This window comes from Mustelus asterias, chromosome 5, assembly GCF_964213995.1.
Source record: "Mustelus asterias chromosome 5, sMusAst1.hap1.1, whole genome shotgun sequence".
Classification (NCBI taxonomy): domain Eukaryota; kingdom Metazoa; phylum Chordata; class Chondrichthyes; order Carcharhiniformes; family Triakidae; genus Mustelus; species Mustelus asterias.
This window is the reverse complement of record NC_135805.1, coordinates 2,029,680-2,048,632: the sequence shown is the minus strand read 5'-3', so window position 1 is coordinate 2,048,632 and position 18,953 is coordinate 2,029,680. Positions and strand designations below refer to the sequence as shown.

Here is an 18,953-nt window from a genome sequence, read left to right as displayed (position 1 = left end):
CGGCAGGAGCACGGCAGTGGGTGGGTAAAACCTGTTGGATTAAATTGCATCTATTTCAAAGCAAGAGGGCTGACAGGTAAGGCTGATGAACTCAGGGCATGGATAATTATGTGGGACTGGGATATTATAGCCATAACTGAAACTTGGCTAAGGGAGGGACTGGACTGGCAGCTTAGTGTTCCAGGGTACAGGGGCTTTAGGCAAGACAGAGGTGGAGGGAAGATTTTTGATTAAGGGGAGCATCACGGCAGTCGTCAGAAATGAAATAACTAAAGGATCATCCAGAGAGGCTTTGTGGGTGGAACTAAGAAATAAGAAGGAGATGGTGACCTTATTGGGATTGTACTATGGCCCCCAAATAGTCAACTGGAATTAGAAGAACAAATATGCAAGGAAGTTGGGGAGATTTGCAGAAGTAATAGGGTTGTCATAGTTGAGCATTTTTATTTTCCTAACATAGACTGGGACTGCCATAGTGTTAAGGGCTTAGATGGGGTGGGATTTGTTAAGCGTGTTCTAAAAAGTTTCCTCAGGCAGTATGTGGAGGGTCCTACTCGGAAAAGGGCAAAGTTTGACCTACTCTTGGGAAATAGGGCTGAGGTGATGGTGGGGACCACTTTGGGACCAGTGACCATAGTTCTATTAATTTTTAAATAGTTATGGGCCCAATTGCCCCCCTGTCTTCACTCCAGTGGAGTCGGGTTGCTAGTTCCCCGAATGTGGGGAGCTAGTGTACTCCCCGCTGGAGTGAAACACTCAGGCAGGATGGGAGACGCTAGCGGGCCTGGAGAATTCAGTCTCGGGCCTGCTAATTACATTCAAATTAGATTTAAATGAAGATTTAAATTACTTACTTGTCTTCCCACCGGTTTCCAGCACAGATCTGATGGCGCCGGGAATCCTGTGCTGGGAGTTGCGCGCGCGACGGGAATGCATGCGTGAATCCCGCACACGCCCAGCTGCGAGATTCTCCCACTCCACTGAAAGTGGCAATGCAGGTGGAGAAGGTAGTCAAGAAGGCAGGCGGCATGCTGGCCTTCATCAGCCGGGGCATTGAGTTTAAAAATTGGCAAGTCATGTTGCAGCTTTATAAAACCTTAGTTAGACCTCACTTGGAATAGAGTGTTCAATTCTGGTCGCCACACTACCAGAAGGATGTGGAGGCTTTGGAGAGGGCACAGAAAAGATTTACCTGGATGTTGCCTGGTATGGAGGGCATTAGCTATGAGGAGAGGTTGGAGAAACTTGGTTTGTTCTCACTGGAGCGACGGAGGTTGAGGGGAAACCTGTGGGGGTGGGGCAGTGAGGGGGGGGCAGTGAGGGGGGCAGTGAGAAGAACAAAGAACAGTACAGCACAGGAAACAGGCCCTTCGGCCCTCCAAGCCTGTGCCGCTCCTTGGTCCAACTAGACCAATCGTTTGTATCCCTCCATTCCCAGGCTGCTCATGTGACTATCCAGGTAAGTCTTAAACGATGTCAGCGTGCCTGCCTCCACCACCCTACTTGGCAGCGCATTCCAGGCCCCCACCACCCTCTGTGTAAAAAACGTCCCTCTGATATCTGAGTTATACTTCGCCCCTCTCAGCTTGAGCTCGTGATCGTCACCTCCGACCTGGGAAAAAGCTTCCTACTGTTCACCCTATCTATACCCTTCATAATCTTGTACACCTCTATTAGATCTCCCCTCATTCTCCGTCTTTCCAGGGAGAACAACCCCAGTTTACCCAATCTCTCCTCATAGCTAAGACCCTCCATACCAGGCAACATCCTGGTAAACCTTCTCTGCACTCTCTCTAACGCCTCCACGTCCTTCTGGTAGTGCGGCGACCAGAACTGGACGCAGTACTCCAAATGTGGCCTAACCAGCGTTCTATACAGCTGCATCATCAGACTCCAGCTTTTATACTCTATACCCCGTCCTATAAAGGCAAGCATACCATATGCCTTCTTCACCACCTTCTCCACCTGTGTTGCCACCTTCAAGGATTTGTGGACTTGCACACCTAGGTCCCTCTGTGTTTCTATACTCCTGATGACTCTGCCATTTATTGTATAACTCCTCCCTACATTATTTCTTCCAAAATGCATCACTTCGCATTTATCCAGATTAAACTCCATCTGCCACCTCTCCGCCCAATTTTCCAGCCTATCTATATCCTGCTGTATTGCCCGACAATGCTCTTCGCTATCCGCAAGTCCAGCCATCTTCGTGTCATCCGCAAACTTGCTGATTACACCAGTTACACCTTCTTCCAAATCATTTATATATATCACAAATAGCAGAGGTCCCAGTACAGAGCCCTGCGGAACCCCCCCTGAGGGGGGGCAGTGAGGGGGGACAGTGAGGGGGGGCAGTGAGGGGGGGGCAGTGAGGGGGGGGCAGTGAGGGGGGCAGTGAGGGGGGGGCAGTGAGGGGGGACAGTGAGGGGGGGCGGTGAGGGAGGCGGTGAGGGGGGACGGTGAGGGGGGGCGGTGAGGAGGGACAGTGAGGGGGCGCAGTGAGGGAGGTCAGTAAGTGGGGTGCAGTGAGGGGGAGGCAGTGAGGGGGGATCAGTGAGGGGGGGCAGTGAGGGGGGGCAGTGAGGGGGGCAGCGAGGGGCGCAGTGAGGGGGGCAGTGAGGGGGGGCAGTGAGGGGGGACCAGTGAGGATGGGCAGTGAGGGGGGACAGTGACGGGGGGCAGTGAGGGGACGCAGTGAGGAGGGGGCAGTGAGGGGAGGGCAGTGAGGGGGGGACAGTGAGGGGGGCAGTGAGGTGAGGCAGTGAGGGGGAAGTGAGGGGGGGCAGTGGGGGAGGGCAGTGAGGGGGGCAGAGGGGGGGGCAGTGAGGGGGAACAATGAGGGGGGGCAGTGAGGGGGGGACAGTGAGGTGGGCAGTGAGGGGGGGACAATGAGGGGGGGGGCAGTGAGGGGGGCAGTGAGGGGGAGGCAGTGAGGTGAGGCAGTGAGGGGGCCAGTGAGGGGGGGGCAGTGGGGGAGGGCAGTGAGGGGGGCAGAGAGGGTGGCAGAGGGGGGGCAGTGAGGGGGGAAGAGAAGGGGGCAGTGAGGGGGGGCAGTGAGGGGGGACAGAGTGGAGGGGCAGCGAGGATGGGCAGTGAGGGGGGGCAGTGAGGGGGGCAGTGAGGGGTGCAGTGAGGGGAGACAGTGAGGGGGGGCAGTGAGGGGTGGCAGTGAGTGGGGGCAGTGAGGGGGGGCAGTGAGGGGTGGCAGTGAGTGGGGGCAGTGAGGGGGGGCAGTGAGGGGGGCAGTGAGGGGAAGTAGTGAGGCGGGGCAATGAGGGGGAGGCAGTGAGGGGTGGCAGTGAGTGGGGGCAGTGAGGGGAAGCAGTGAGGCGGGGCAATGAGGGGGAAGCAGTGAGGCGGGGCAATGAGGGGGAGGCAGTGAGGGGGGGCAGTGAGGGGGGGGCAGTGAGGGGGGGGCAGTGAGGGGGGGCAGTGAGGGGGCAGTGATAGGGGACAGTGAGGGGGGGCAGTGCGGGGGGTAGTGAGGGGGGACAGTGAGGGGGGACAGAGTGGAGGGGCAGTGAGGGGGGGCAATGAGGATGGGCAGTGAGGGGGGGGCAGTGAGGGGTGTAGTGAGGGGAGACAGTGAGGGGGGCAATGAGGGGGAGGCAGTGAGGGGGGGCAGTGAGTGGAGGCAGTGAGGGGGGGCAGTGAGGGGGAGGCAGTGAGGGGGTTGTCCCTGTACATACTCCCCTGTATCCGTGTGCCCTTTATATCTGAGTGAGAGATTCACCCTTTCCACCAGCAATGCAGGTCACAGCTTCAGGATAAGGAGAAATTTCCCTGGTCAAATGATGCTGAATCTGTGCAATTCTCTGCCTCAGAGCGCTGTGGATGTTCAGCTGCTGAGTTTAAAGCCAGTAATGATGAGATTGAATGGTGGAGCAGGCTCCAGAGAGCAGGAAGGCTGCTCCACTTCCCATTTGTCAGGATCTTCTGTAATCGCAGGGGTCCAACTCCTTTCTCATTCACTCCCATTGTGGTGTGAGGCTTCAGCATGTGTAAAATTTAAGGTGATAGACTCAGGAATGGGAGGCGAATTGAGGGATAGAAACCGTGTATCGGTGCAGGCTGGTGGGCCAAAGGGCCTGTTCCTGTGCTGTATTGTTCTTCGATTGGAATATCCCGAGGGTAAGGGGTTTGGATGGGGAGGAGTTCGTTAGGTGTGTTCAGTAGGGTTTCCTGACACAGCATGTGGACAAGCCTACAAGAGGAGAGGCTGTACTCGACCTGGTACTGGCTAATGAGCCTGGACAGGTGTCGGATCTCTCAGTGGGGGAGCATCTTGGGGATAGTGATCATAACTCTATCTCCTTTACGCTAGCATTGGAAAGAGATAGGATCAGGCATGCTAGGAAAGTGTTTATCTGGAGTAAGGGGAAATATGAAGCCATCAGGCAGGAGATTAGAGGCGTAAATTGGAAGGAGGTATTCTCGAGGAAAAGTACCGAAGTAAGGTGGCACATTTTCAAGGAATGTTTGTCTGGAGTTCTGCATGACAACGTTCCGATGAGACAGGGAGGTTTTGGTAGGTTACGGGAACCGTGGTGCACGAAAGCTGCGCTGAACCTAGTCAAAAAGAAAAGGAAAGCGTACAAAAGGTTCAGAGAGCTCGGCAATGAATTAGGGATCTGGATGAGTATATGGCTTGTAGGAAGGGACTTAGAAAGAAATTAGGAGAGCCAGAAGGGGTCACGAGAAGGTCCTGGCAGGTAAGATTAAGGAGAACCCTAAGGCGTTCTATAAATATGTGAAGAGTGAAAGGATGAGATGTGAAGGAATAGGACCTATAAAATGTGAAGGTGAGAAAGTCTGTACAGAACCGGAAGAAATAGCAGAGGTGCTTAATGAATACTTTACCTCGGTATTCACGGTGGAAAAAGACCTGGGTGGTTGTACTACAGGATTGAGGCGGACTGAAAAGATTGAGTATGTGGACATTAAGAGGATGTGTTGGAAATTTTGAATAGCATCAAGATAGATAAGTCGCCGGGACCGGATGGGATGTACCCCAGGTTACTGTGGGAGGCGAGGGAAGAGATTGCAGAGCCTCTGGCGATGATCTTTGCGTCGTCGATGGAGACGGGAGAGGTTCTGGAGGATTGCGGATGTCGTTCCTATATTCAAGAAAGGGAATAGGGATAGCCCAGGAAATTACCGACCGGTGAGTCTAACCTCAGTGGTTGGTAAGTTCATGGAGAAGATCCTGAGGGACAGGATTTATAAACATTTAGAGAAGTTTAGTATGCTCAAAAGTAGCCAGCACGGCTTTGTCAAAGGCAAATCGTGCCTTACGAGCCTGGTGGAGTTCTTTGAAAATGTGACTAAACACATTGACGAAGGGAAAGCGGTAGATGTGGTTTACATGGACTTCAGCAAGGCATTCGATAAGGTCCCCCATGCAAGACTTCTCGAGAAAGTGAGAGGGCATGGGATCCAAGGGGCTGTTGCCTTGTGGATCCAGAACTGGCTTGCCTGCAGAAGGCAGAGAGTGGTTGTAGATGGGTCTTTTTCTGAATGGAGGTCGGTCACCAGTGGATCTGTTCTGGGACCCTTGCTGTTTGTCATTTTCATAAATGGCCTGGATGAGGAAGTGGAGGGATGGGTTGGTAAGTTTGCCGACGACACGAAGGTTGGTGGTGTTGTGGATAGGTTGGAGGGATGTCAGAAGCTGCAGCGTGACATAGATAGGATGCAAGACTGGGCGGAGAAGTGGCAGATGGACTTCAACCCGGATAAATGTGTAGTGGTCCATTTTGGCAGGTCAAATGGGATGAAGGAGTATAATATCAAGGGTAAGACTCGTAGCAGTGTAGAGGATCAGAAGGACCTTGGGGACCGAGTCCATAGGACTCTTAAATCGGCCTCGCAGGTAGAGGAGGTGGTTAAGAAGGCGTATGGTGTGCTGGCCTTCATCAATCGAGGGATTGAGTTTAGGAGTTGGGAGATAATGATGCAGCTTTATAAGACCCTCGTCAGACCCCACTTGGAGTAATGTGCTCAGTTCTGGTCGCCTCATTACAGGAAGGATGTGGAAAAGATTGAAAGGGTGCAGAGGCGATTTACAAGGATGTTGCCTGGATTGGTTGGCATGCCATATGAGGGTAGGTTGAGGGAGCTCGGTCTTTTCTCCTTGGAGAGACGAAGGATGAGAGGTGACCTGATAGAGGTGTACAAGATGTTGAGAGGTATAGATCGGGTGGATTCTCGGAGGCTTTTTCCCAGGGCTGAAATGGCTGCTACGAGAGGATACGCGTTTAAGGTGCTGGGGAGTAGGTACAGAGGAGATGTCAGGGGTAAGTTTTTCACTCAGAGGGTGGTGGGTGAGTGGAATCGGCTGCCGTCAGTGGTGGTGGAGGCAAACTCGATAGGGTCTTTTAAGAGACTTCTGGATGAGTACATGGGACTTAATAGGATTGAGGGTTACAGGTAAGCCTATATATAAGCCTCGGTAGGTAGGGACATGACCGGCACAACTTGTGGGCCGAAGGGCCTGTTTGTGCTGTATTGTTTCTACGTCCTATGTTCTGGGAGAATGCTTCGTGTTTCGGGGCAGTTCAGTGACGTGTAATGTCTGCTTCTTTCCTCAGCTGGTATGGTACGCACTGTTCACACAACACCAGCTCTGCTTCTCCTTCATGCTGTGTAGCAGCATCATGCGAACAAGCCAGGCTGACAAAGATGAACTCAACATAATGGGATTCCTCCCTGAGGCTGAGTGGCAGACCTTCCTGAACATTAACATACTGGCAAATGTAGGAGACGGCAAGGAGCCCCTGGAGAAGCAGGGTATGCATTATTTCTGAAATAAGACATTTAACAAGGCTGTAGAATTTAGGCTTCATCCCCCATTCTCTGAGGATGCAGGATCACAGTTAGAATCAATCATTTGTACTTTGTCTCTCTGGTGATAGTTAACACTGAAATTCAAGCCCCAATAACAGTTAGGAAAGTGTAAGTGTAGAGAACCACATTATTCTTATTTAAGGAGGTTTTAACTGTTTATTCTGCAGGTTCCAAATTTGACACTTGGTTGGAACAGAGTCCAAATGTTCAGTGGATGACAGAAGTTATGTGGAAGCGGTGTCTGTACATCAACACTCATATCAAGTCCTTCGCGTTGCTCTGCAAATCGATGAACACATACCCCATCCAGTGGGAAGCCTTCCTGAAGGCAGAGGATCTTTATAATTTCCTGAAAAGGCCTTTCTATCTGCTGGGGATGGAGTCAAGACCAGGTACAATGTAAAGCTACCAGATGATCCTGTCTTGAGCTCTGTATTAGCCTCCCCTTCAACACTGCGATCATTCATTCCAATTTCTCCTCATCAAGATTCTCCATTGATGAGACTGGGTTATGATCTGAACTCTGCTGCTGACATATCTACAGCAGAATTTATCTGCTAACCGCCAATGGGTTCACAGATGGGAGGGTCAGGATTTTCTGGGGGTCTTCCTGCCATCCTCTAGCCTGCCCCCGCTGGTGTCAGTGGAGCCAAGGTTATCCACATTCTGGCCAAAGTGGGTATGGGGGGAGCCCAGGTTAGCTCCCCTCTCCCTCCTCCTTCCCTCCCTCCATCCTCCGATCTGGGCTGCAGGGTGCCCAGATTGGGGATGGAGAGAGGGGGGAGAAGAGTGAGGGAACTTTGGTTGTTCGGGAAGCCCAAATCAGAGATAGCGATGTGGAAGCCGGGCAGGTCATGGAGAGGGTGCAAAAGGAGGGAAAGAGGGATGGGTGACATAGTGGCACAGTGGGCTAGCACTGCTGCCTCACAGCACCAAGGATCCAGGATCAATACCAGCCTCAGGTCACTGTCTGTGTGGAGTTTACATGTTCTCCCTGTGTCTGTGTGGGCTTCCTCCTGGTGCTCCGGTTTCCTCCTACAGTCCAAAGATGTGAAGGTTAGGTGGATTGGCCGTGCTAAATTACCCCTTAGTGTCATGGTTGTGGGGGTTGGTGGGGAGGATCCATGGGGTTGTGGGGTTAAGGTCTGGGTGGGATGCTCTGTTCGAGAGGCGGTGCAGATTTGGCCACAGAAGACAGAGGGTAGCAGTAGGGGGGTGCTTTTCTGAATGGAAGGCTGTGACTAGTGGTGTTCCACAGGGATCAGTTCTGGAACCTTTGTTGTTCGTAGTATATATAAATGATTTGGAGGAAAATGTAGCTGGTCTGATTAGTAAGTTTGCAGACGACACAAAAATTGGTGGAGTTGCAGATAGTGAAGAGGATTGTCAGAGGATACAGCAAGATATAACCAATTGGAGACTTGGGTGGAGAAATGGCAGGTGGAGTTTAGTCCGGACAAGTGTGAGATAATACATTTTGGAAGTTCCAATGCATGTAGGAATTATACAGTAAATGGTAGAACCCTTAGGAGTATTGACAGGCAGAGAGATCTGGGCGTATATGTCCATCAATCACTGAAAGTGGCAACACAGTGGATAAGGTAGTCAAGAAGGCATACGGCATGCTTGCCTGCATCTGTCGGGGCATTGAGTATAAAACTTGGCAGGTCATGCTGCAACTGTACAGAAACATAGTTGGGCCTCATTTAGAATATTGTGTCCAGTTCTGGTCGCCACACTACCAGAAGGATGTGGATGCTTTGGAGAGGGTACAGAAGAGGTTTACCAGAATGTTGCCTGGTCTGGAGGGTATTAGCTATGAGGTTGGATAAACTCGGTTTGTTCTCACTGGAACAATGAAGGTTGAGGGGTGACCTGATAGAGGTTTACAAGACAATGAGTGGCATGGACAGAGTGGATAGTCAGATGCTCTTTCCTCGGGTAGAAAAGTCAAGTATGAGGGGACACAGGTTTAAGGTATGTGGGAAAAAGTTTAGAGGAGATGTGCGAGGTAAGTTTTTTTACACAGAGGGTGGTGAATGTCTGGGACACGCTGCCCGGGCAAGTGTTGGGAGCAGGTACGAGAGCGGAATTTAAGGGGCAACTAGACGAATACATGAATAGGATGGGAATGGAAGGATACGGACTCCATAAGAGCCTACAGTTTTAGTTTAGACAGGCATCATGATCAGCGCAGGCTTGGAGGGCCAAAGGGCCTCTTCCTGTGCTGCAGTGTTCTTTGTTCTTTGTTCTTATCAGGCCGAATGGCCTGGTTCTGCTCTGTGGGGATTCTATTATTCTCACTGGCCCAGTTTCCAGGTTTGCCCACCACTCAATGTCTTCCTGCAGGAAATTGGAATGAGTGCTGGTATATGGTGTGTGCGCTGGTATATGGAATGTGCGGTACATGGAGCGTGTGCGGTACATGGAGTGTGTGCGGTATATGGAGTGTGTGCAGTATATGGAGTGTGTGCGGTATATGGCGTGTATGTATATGGAGTGTGTGCGGTATATGGAGTGTGCGGTATATGTAGCATGTGCTGGTATTTGTTCTGTGTGCTGGTATATGGAGTGTGTGCGGGATATGGATTGTGCAGTATATGGAGCATGTGCTGGTATATAGTGTGTGAGGTATATGGAGTGTGTGTAGTGTATGGTGTGTGTGCTGGTATGTGGAGATGTGCTGGTGTATTGATTGCACACAGTAAATGGAGTGTGTGCTGGTACATGGATTGTGTGCTGGTATATGGAATGTGTGCAGTATATGGTGATGGTGCTGGTCTATGGAGTGTGTGCTGGTACATGGTGATGGTGCTAGTATATGGTGTGTGTGCTAGTATACGGACTGTGTTTTGGTATATGGTGATGGTGCTGGTATATGGTGTGTGCTGGAATACGGACTGTGTGCTGGTATACGGACTGTGTGCTGGTATACGGACTGTGTGCTGGTATATGGTTTGTGTGCTGGTATATGGTGATAAGAACATAAGAACTAGGAGCAGGAGTAGGCCATCTGGCCCCTCGAGCCTGCTCTGCCATTCAGTAAGATCATGGCTGATCTTTTTGTGGACTCAGCTCCACTTACCCGCCCGCTCACCATAACCCTTAATTCCTTTACTGTTCAAAAATGTATCCATCCTTGCCTTAAAAACATTCAATGAGGTAGCCTCAACTGCTTCACTGGGCAGGGAATTCCACAGATTCACAACCCTTTGTGTGAAGAAGTTCCTCCTCAACTCAGTCCTAAATCTGCTTCCCCTTATTTTGAGGCTATGCCCCCTAGTTCTAGTTTCACCCGCCAGTGGAAACAACTTCCCTGCTTCTATCTTATCTATTCCCTTCATAATCTTATATGTTTCTATAAGATCTCCCCTCATTCTTCTGAATTCCAATGAGTATAGCCTCAGTCTACACAGTCTCTCCTCATAAGCCAACCCTCTCAACTCCGGAATCAACCTAGTGAATCTCCTCTGCACCCCCTCCAGTGCCAGTATATCCTTTCTCAAGTAAGGAGACCAAAACTGTACACAGTACTCCAGGTGTGGCCTCACCAGCACCTTATACAGCTGCAACATAACCTCGCTCTTTTTAAACTCCATCCCTCTAGCAATGAAGGACAAAATTCCATTTGCTTCTTAATTGTTCGGTTGGAGCGGCAAGTGGATGCACTGCGGAGCGTACACGATGTGGAGATGCCGGCGTTGGACTGGGGTGAACACAGTAAGAAGTCTCACAACACCAGGTTAAAGTCCAACAGGTTTATTTGGTAGCAAATACCATAAGCCTTCGGAGCACTGCTCCTTCGTCAGATGGAGTGGAAATCTGCTCTCAAACAGTGCACAGAGACACAGAAATCAAGTTACAGAATACTAATTAGAATGCGAATCTCTACAACCAGCCAGGTCTTAAAGGTACAGACGATGTGGGTGGAGGGAGCATTCAACACAGGTTAAAGAGATGAGTATTGTCTCCAGACAGAACAGCTAGTGAAATTCTGCAAGACCAGGGGGAAAGCTGTGGGGGTTACTGATAATGTGACATAAATCCAACATCCCGGTTTAGGTCGTCCTCATGTGTGCGGAACTTGGCTATCAGTTTCTGCTCAGCAACTCTGCGCTGTCGTGTGTCGTGAAGGCCGCCTTGGAGAACGCTTAAACCGGGATGTTGGATTTATGTCACATTATCAGTAACCCCCACAGCTTTCCCCCTGGTCTTGCAGAATCTCACTCGCTGTTCTGTCTGGAGACAATACACATCTCTTTAACCTGTGTTGAATGCTCCCTCCACCCACATTGTCTGTACCTTTAAGACCTGGCTGGCTGTAGAGATTCGCATTCTAATTAGTATTCTGTAACTTGATTTCTGTGTCTGTGCACTGTCTGAGAACAGATATCCACTCCATCTGATGAAGGAGCAGTGCTCCGAAAGCTTATGGTATTTGCTACCAAATAAACCTGTTGGACTTTAACCTGGTGTTGTGAGACTTCTTACTGAGCATACAGGAGGCAGAGAGTGTGATAGACACTAGTTACAGGGTGGTTGTCACACCACAGGTTCAGTCAGGTAGATGGGTGACCGCCAGGAGAGGCAGGCAGGTAGTGCAGGAGTCTCCTGTGGCTATTCCCCTTTCCAACAGGTATACCATTTTGGATGCTATTGAGGGGGATAACCTGTCAGGGGGGGGATACCAGCAGCAGCCGAGCCTCCTGTGACACCACAGCTGGTTCTGCTGTGGGACAGGGTCGGGCAAAGAGCAAGCGAGCAGTAGTAATAGGGGACTCGCTAGTTAGAGGCACAGACAGGCGTTTCTGTGGCCGCAATCGAGACTCCAGGATGGTGTGTTGCCTCGCTGGTGTCAGGGTCAAGGACATCTCTGAGCGATTGCAGGACATTCTTAAGGGGGAGGGTGAGCAGCCAGAGGTCGTTGTACATATTGGTACCAACGACATAGGTAGGAAAAGGGATGAGGTCCTGAAATGTGAATATAGAGAGTTAGGCAGAAGGCTAAAGTGCAGGACCTCGAAGGTAGTAATTTCAGGACTACTACCGGTGCCACGTGCTAGTGAGAGTATGAACAGGAGGATTAGGCAGATGAATGCCTGGCTTGAGAGCTGGGGCAGGGATTTAGTTTTTGGATCATTGGGATCTTTTCTGGGGAAGGGGTGACCTGTTCAAGAGGGACAGGTTACACCTGAACTGGACGGGGACTAACATCCTGGCGGGGAGATTTGCGAGAGCCACTCGGGAAGGTTTAAACTAGTTTGTCAGGGGGGTGGGATCCAAAGCAGTAGGGAGACAGAAGAGAAGTTTGAAGACAGCACAGAAGTTAAAGAGAGCACATTAATTAGTAAAGGCAGTGTCAGTAATCCTAGTACCAGACAGATCAGGCAAAAGCAAGACAGAGCAAGGGAAGTCCAGATTAAACTGCATTTATTTCAATGCAAGAGGCCTGACGGGCAAGGCAGATGAACTCAGGGCATGGATGGGTACATGGGACTGAGATATTATAGCAATTACTGAAACATGGCTAAGGGAGGGACAGCTCAATGTTCCAGGGTACACATGCTATAGGAAAGATAGAACAGGAGGTAAGAGAGGAGGGGGAGTTGCACTTTTGATTAGGGAAAACATCACGGCCGTACTGAGAGGGGATATATCCGAGGGTTTGGCCACTGAGTCTATATGGGTAGAACTGAGAAATAAGAAGGGGGAAATCACTTTGATAGGGTTGTACGACAGGCCCCCAAATAGTCAGCGGGAAATTGAGGGGCAAATATGTAAGGAGATTACAGATAGCTCCAAGAAAAATAGGGTGGTAATAGACGGAGATTTTAATTTTCCCAACATTGACTGGGACAGCCATAGTATTAGAGGGTTGGATGGAGAGAAATTTGTTGAGTGTATTCAGGAGGAATTTCTCATTCAGTGTGTGGATGGCCCAACTAGAGAGGGGGCAAAACTTGACCTCCTCTTGGGAAATAAGGAAGGGCGGGTGTCAGAAGTGTTAGTGAGGGATCACTTTGGGACCAGTGACCATAATTCTATTAGTTTTAAGATAGCTGTGGAGAATGATAGGTCTGGCCCAAAAGTTCAAATTCTAAATTGGGGCAAGGCCAATTTTGATGGTATCAGGCAGGAACTTTCAAAAGTTAATTGGGGGAGTCTGTGGGAAGGCAAAGGGATGTCTGGTAAGTGGCATGCTTTCAAAAGTGTGTTAACCAGGGTTCAGGGTAAACACATTCCTCTTGGAGTGAAGGGCAAGGCTGGCAGAAGTAGTGAACCCTGGATGACTCGGGATATTGAGGCCCTGGTCAAGAAGAAGAAGGAGGCACATGACATGCATAGGCAGCTGGGATCAAGTGAATCCCTTGAAGAGTATAGGGGGTGTAGGAGTAGAGTTAAGAGAGAAATCAGGAGGGCAAAAAGGGGACGCGAACTTGTATTGGCAGATCAGGCAAAGGAGAATCCAAAGAGCTTCTACAAATACATAAAGGGCAAAAGAGTAACAAGGGAGAGAGTACGGCCTCTTAAGGATCAACAAGGTCATCTATGTGCGGATCCACAAGAGATGGGTGAGATCCTAAATGAATATTTCTCATCAGTATTTACTGTTGAGAAAAGCATGGATGATAGGGAACTTGGAGAAATAAATAGTGATGTCTTGTGGAGTGTACATATTACAGAGAAGGAGGTGCTGGAAGTCTTAAAGCGCATCAAGGTAGATAAATCTGCGGGACCTGATGAAGTATATCCAGGACGTTGTGGGAGGCCAGGGAGGAAATTGCGGGTCCCCTAGCCGACATATTTGAATCATCGATAGTCACGGGTGAGGTGCCTGAAGATTGGAGAGTGGCAAATGTTGTGCCTTTGTTTAAAAAGGGCTGCAGGGAAAAGCCTGGGAACTACAGGCCGGTGAGCCTCACATCTGTGGTGGGTAAATTGTTGGAAGGTATTTTGAGAGACAGGATCTACAGGCATTTAGAGACGCAAGGACTGATTAGGGACAGTCAGCATGGCTTTGTGAGTGGAAAATCATGTCTCACAAATTTAATTGAGTTTTTTGAAGGAGCTTCAAGAAGGTAGATGAGGGCAGTACAGTTGATGTTGTCTACATGGACTTCAGCAAGGCCTTTGACAAGGTACCGCATGGTAGGTTGTTGCATAAAGTTAAATCTCACGGAATCCAGGGTGAGGTATCTAAATGGATACAAAATTGGCTTCTTGACAGAAGCCAGAGGGTGGTTGTAGAGAGTTGTTTTTCAAACTGGAGGCCTGTGACCAGCGGTGTGCCTCAGGGATCAGTGCTGGGCCCACTGTTATTTGTCATATTAATGATTTGGATGAGAATATAGGAGGCATGGTTAGTAAGTTTGCAGATGACACCAAGATTGGTGGCATAGTGAAAAGTGAAGAAAGTTATCTCCAATTGCAACAGGATCTTGATCAATTGGGCCAGTGGGCTGACGAATGGCAGATGGAGTTTAATTTAGATAAATGCGAGGTGATGCATTTTGGTAGATTGAACCAGGGCAGGACTTACTCAGTTAATGGTAGGGCATTGGGGAGAGTTACAGAACAAAGAGATCAAGGGGTACATGTTCATAGCTCCTTGGAAGTGGAGTCACAGGTGGACAGAGTGGTGAAGAAGGCATTCGGCATGCTTGGTTTCATTGGTCAGAATATTGAATACAGGAGTTGGAATTGTTGTACCTGTTAATTCTCAGATACTTTCGACCAGTTTGCTTACTACAAGGTTTTACCCCGGTGCCCTTATTTGCAAGATGGACAAAGGACAAACACAAGTAAAGGTTCAACAAGTTTATTAATAATAACACTATTAACCCTTAAATTACCCACATAAAACAAGAGGATACCCCAGATTCAAGTACACTACCCGCAAGATGGTTTGGTTAAACTGCAGGCTCGATTCTCTGAGTCCCTCTGGTCCGTCGTCACAAAGGTGAGTCTCGATGGCAGCTTCTTCCTTCCTTCCTTCTCTGGTCAGTCTTCCGAATGGTCAAGGTCGTCTCCCTCGTCAAGTCTTGGCTGCTGGTGTGTCTGAAAATGTGTCCCTTTATCCCCCTGCCTACTTGCCTTTCCAGAAACTTCTCTGGCTTTCAGTCAATGAGGTCCCAGGAGGGGGTTCCAATACCCAGTGGGTTTCTTGATGTCTGCCTGACAGGACACCAGGGTCCGCCCCCAGGTGTCCATCTCCGTGCTGTTGCTTACATGTAACTGCAGGAACTTTCGGTGACAGAAAGTCTGGCCCGATCTGGGCTTCTCACAATAGGCCGGTGCATTTCAATGGGGTGCAATGATCTCCTGCTAAGTATCAGTCGAGTGTAACGACCTTTGATGGGTGGTTAATGGATCAGGCGCAGACATGTTTGTGTATTGTACAATTGGCCTGCCCGAGGTTTGACTGGGTTTGATTTTAATATGCCCAATTCTTTAATTTAGGATATCCAATTTTTATCAGCCTTAAAACTAGGCCCTGTTTATATTACCACAGAATGTCTTGTTAAAATTGTATAAGACATTGGTAAGGCCACACTTGGAATACTGTGTGCAATTCTGGTCATCCTATTTCAGAAAATATATTATTAAACTGGAAAGAGTGCAGAAAAGATTTACTAGGATGCTACCGGGACTTGATGGATTGAGTTATAAGGAGAGGCTGGATAGACTGGGACTTTTTTCTCTGGAGCGTAGGAGGCTGAGGGGTGACCTTATAGAGGTCTATAAAATAATGAGGGGCATAGATAAGGTAGATAGTCAATATCTTTTCCCAAAGGTAGGGGAGTCTAAAACTAGAGGGCATAGGTTTAAGGTGAGAGGGGAGAGATACAAAAGTGTCCAGAGGGGCAATTTTTTCAGAGAGTGGTGAGTGTCTGGAACAAGCTGCCAGAGGTAGTAGTAGAAAAGGGTACAATTTTATATTTTAAAAAGCATTTAGATAGTTACATGGGTAAGATGGGTATAGAGGGATATGGGCCAAATGCGGGCAATTGGGATTAGCCGAGGGGTTTTGAAAAAAAAAAGGGACGCCATGGACAAGTTGGGCCGATGGGCCTGTTTCCATGCTGTAAACCTCTATGACTCTATTAATTACCTGCTGCACCTGCAAACCAACTCCTTGAGATTCCTGCACAAAGACACCCAGGTCCCTCTGCACAGCAGCATGCTGCAATTCTTTACCATTTAAATAATAGTCCATTTTGCTGTTATTCCTACCAAAATAGATGACCTCACATTAACCAACATTGTACTCCATCTGCCAGACTCACTTAGACTATCTATTTCCCTTTGCAGACTTTCAGCGTCCTCTGCACACTTTGTTCTGCCACTCATTTTAGTGTCATCTGTGAATTTTGACACACTACACTTGGTCCCCAACTCCAAATCATCTATGTAAATCGTAAACAATTGCGGTCCCAACACTGGTCCCTGAGGCACACCACTAGTCACTGATCGCCAACCAGAAAAACACCCATTTACCCCCACTCTTTGCTTTCTGTTAGTTAACCAATCCTCTATCCATGCTAATACATTACCCGTAACACCGTGCACCTTTATCTGATGCAGCAGTCTTTGGTGCGGCACCTTGTCAAACGCCTTCTGGAAATCCAGATACACCACATCCACAGGTTCCCCATTGTCCACTGCACATGTAATGTTCCCAAAAATTCCACCAAATTAGTCAAACATGACCTGCCCTTCATGAACCCATGCTGCGTCTTATCAATGGGACAATTTATATCCAGATGTCTCGCTATTTCTGCCTTGATGATAGACTCAAGCATTTTCCCTACTACAGATGTTAAGCTAACCGGCCTATAGTTACCTGCCTTTTGTCTCCCTCCTTTTTTAAACAGTGGCATCACATTTGCTGTTTTCCAATCTGCAGGAACCACCCCAGAGTCCAGCGAATTTTGGTAAATTACCACTAGTGCATTTGCAATTTCTCCCGCCATCTCTTTTAGTACCCTGGGATGCATTCCATCAGGACCAGGAGACTTGCCTACCTTTAGCCCCATTAACTTGCCCAACACTATCTCTTTCGTGATAATGATAAGTTTCTAGGTCCTCACCTGCCATAGCCTTCCTGTCATCAATTTTTGGCATGTTATTTGTGTCTTCCACTGTGAAGACCGACACAAAATACCTGTTCAATGCCTCAGCCATTTTCTCATTTCCAGTTATTACATCCCCTTTCTCATCCTCATCCTGATGGTGCTGGTATATGGTGTGTGTGCTGGAATATGGAGTATGTGCAGTTTATGGAATGTGTGCGGTATATGGAGAGTGTGCTGGTATATGGAGAGTGTGCTGGTATATGGTGTGTACCAGCACCATCTTGTCTCATCACTGGACACAGGTGAGGTCCCAGAGGATTGGAGGATAGCTAATGTGGTCCCGTTATTTAAGAAGGGTAGGAAGGATAACCCGGGTAATTATAGGCCGGTGAGCTTGACGTCCGTGGTAGGGAAGTTGTTGGAGAGGATTCTTAGAGATAGGATGTATGCGCATTTAGAAAGGAATAAGCTCATTAACGATAGCATGGTTTTGTGAGAGGGAGGTCATGCCTCACTAACCTGGTGGAGCTTTTTGAAGAAGTGACTAGAATGGTTGACAAGGGAAGGGCCGTGGATGTCGTCTATGTGGACTTTAGTAAAGCGTTTGACAAAGTCCCTCATGGTAGGCTGGTGCAAAAGGTTGGATCTCATGGGATAAAGGGGGAGGTGGCTAGATGGGTGGAAAACTGGCTTGGTCACAGAAGACAGAGGGTGGTAGTGGAAGGGTCTTTTTCCGGCTGGATGCCTGTGACTAGTGGTGTTCCGCAGGGCTCTGTATTGGGACCTCTGCTGTTTGTGATTTATATAAACGATCTGGAAGAAGGTGTAACTGGGGTGATCAGTAAGTTTGCGGACGACACGAAAATGGCTGGACTTGCAGATAGGAGGAACATTGTCAGAGGCTACAGAAGGATATAAATAGGCTGGAAATTTGGGCAAAGAAATGGCAGATGGAGTTCAATCCAGATAAATGCGAAGTGATGCATTTTGGTAGAACTAACGTAGGGGGGAGCTATACGATAAATGGCAGAACCATAAAGGGTGTAGATACGCAGAGGGACCTGGGTGTGCAAGTCCACAGATCCTTGAAGGTGACGTCACAGGTGGAGAAGGTAGTGAATAAGGCATATGGCATGCTTGCCTTTATAGGACGGGGCATAGAGTATAAAAGTTGGGGTCTGATGTTGCGGTTGTATAGAACGTTGGTTCGGCCGCATTTGGAATACTGCATCCAGTTCTGGTCGCCACACTACCAGAAGGACGTGGAGGCTTTGGAGAGAGTGCAGAGGAGGTTTACCAGAATGTTGCCTGGTATGGAAGGGCTTAGTTATGAGGAGAGATTGGGTAAACTGGGGTTGTTCTCACTGGAAAGATGGAGGATGAGGGGTGACCTAATAGAGGTGTATAAAATTATGAAAGGCATAGATAGGGTGAACGGTGGGAAGCTTTTTCCCAGGTTGGTGGTGACGTTCACGAGGGGTCATAGGTTCAAGGTGAAGGTGGGGGAGGTTTAACACAGATATCAGAAGGACATATTTTACACAGAGGGTGGTGGGAGCCTGGAATGCGCTGCCAGGCAAGGTGGTGGAGGCGGACACACTGGGAATGTTTAAGACTTATCTAGGTAGCCACATGAACGGAGTGGGAATGGAGGGATACAAAAGAATGGTCTAGTTTGGACCAGGGAGCGGCGCGGGCTTGGAGGGCCGAAGGGCCTGTTCCTGTGCTGTATTGTTCTTTGTTCTTTGTTCTTTGTACACGGTGATGGTGCTGGTACACAGTAATGGTGCTGCTATATTGCGATGGTGCTGGTATATGGCGATGGTGCTGGTACACGGTGATGGTGCTGGCACACGGTGATGGTGCTGGTACACGGTGATGGTGCTGGTACACGGTGATGGTGCTGGTATATGGTGATGGTGCTGGCACACGGTGATGGTGCTGGCACACGGTGATGGTGCTGGCACACGGTGATGGTGCTGGTACACGGTGATGGTGCTGGTACACGGTGATGGTGCTGGTACACAGTAA

The 18,953-nt window shown here is 49.1% G+C and overlaps 1 protein-coding gene across 1 annotated transcript in view; it reads left to right on the top strand.

The window, feature by feature from the left end:
• Positions 1 to 18,953, top strand: part of LOC144493937 (dynein axonemal heavy chain 6-like) — an 814,395-nt gene that overhangs the window by 719,293 nt on the left and 76,149 nt on the right. The window contains exons 65-66 of the mRNA XM_078213513.1: positions 6,591 to 6,789; positions 7,014 to 7,238. Of these exons, the coding sequence (XP_078069639.1) occupies positions 6,591 to 6,789; positions 7,014 to 7,238 (424 nt within the window). The remainder of the gene's footprint in view (positions 1 to 6,590; positions 6,790 to 7,013; positions 7,239 to 18,953) is intronic.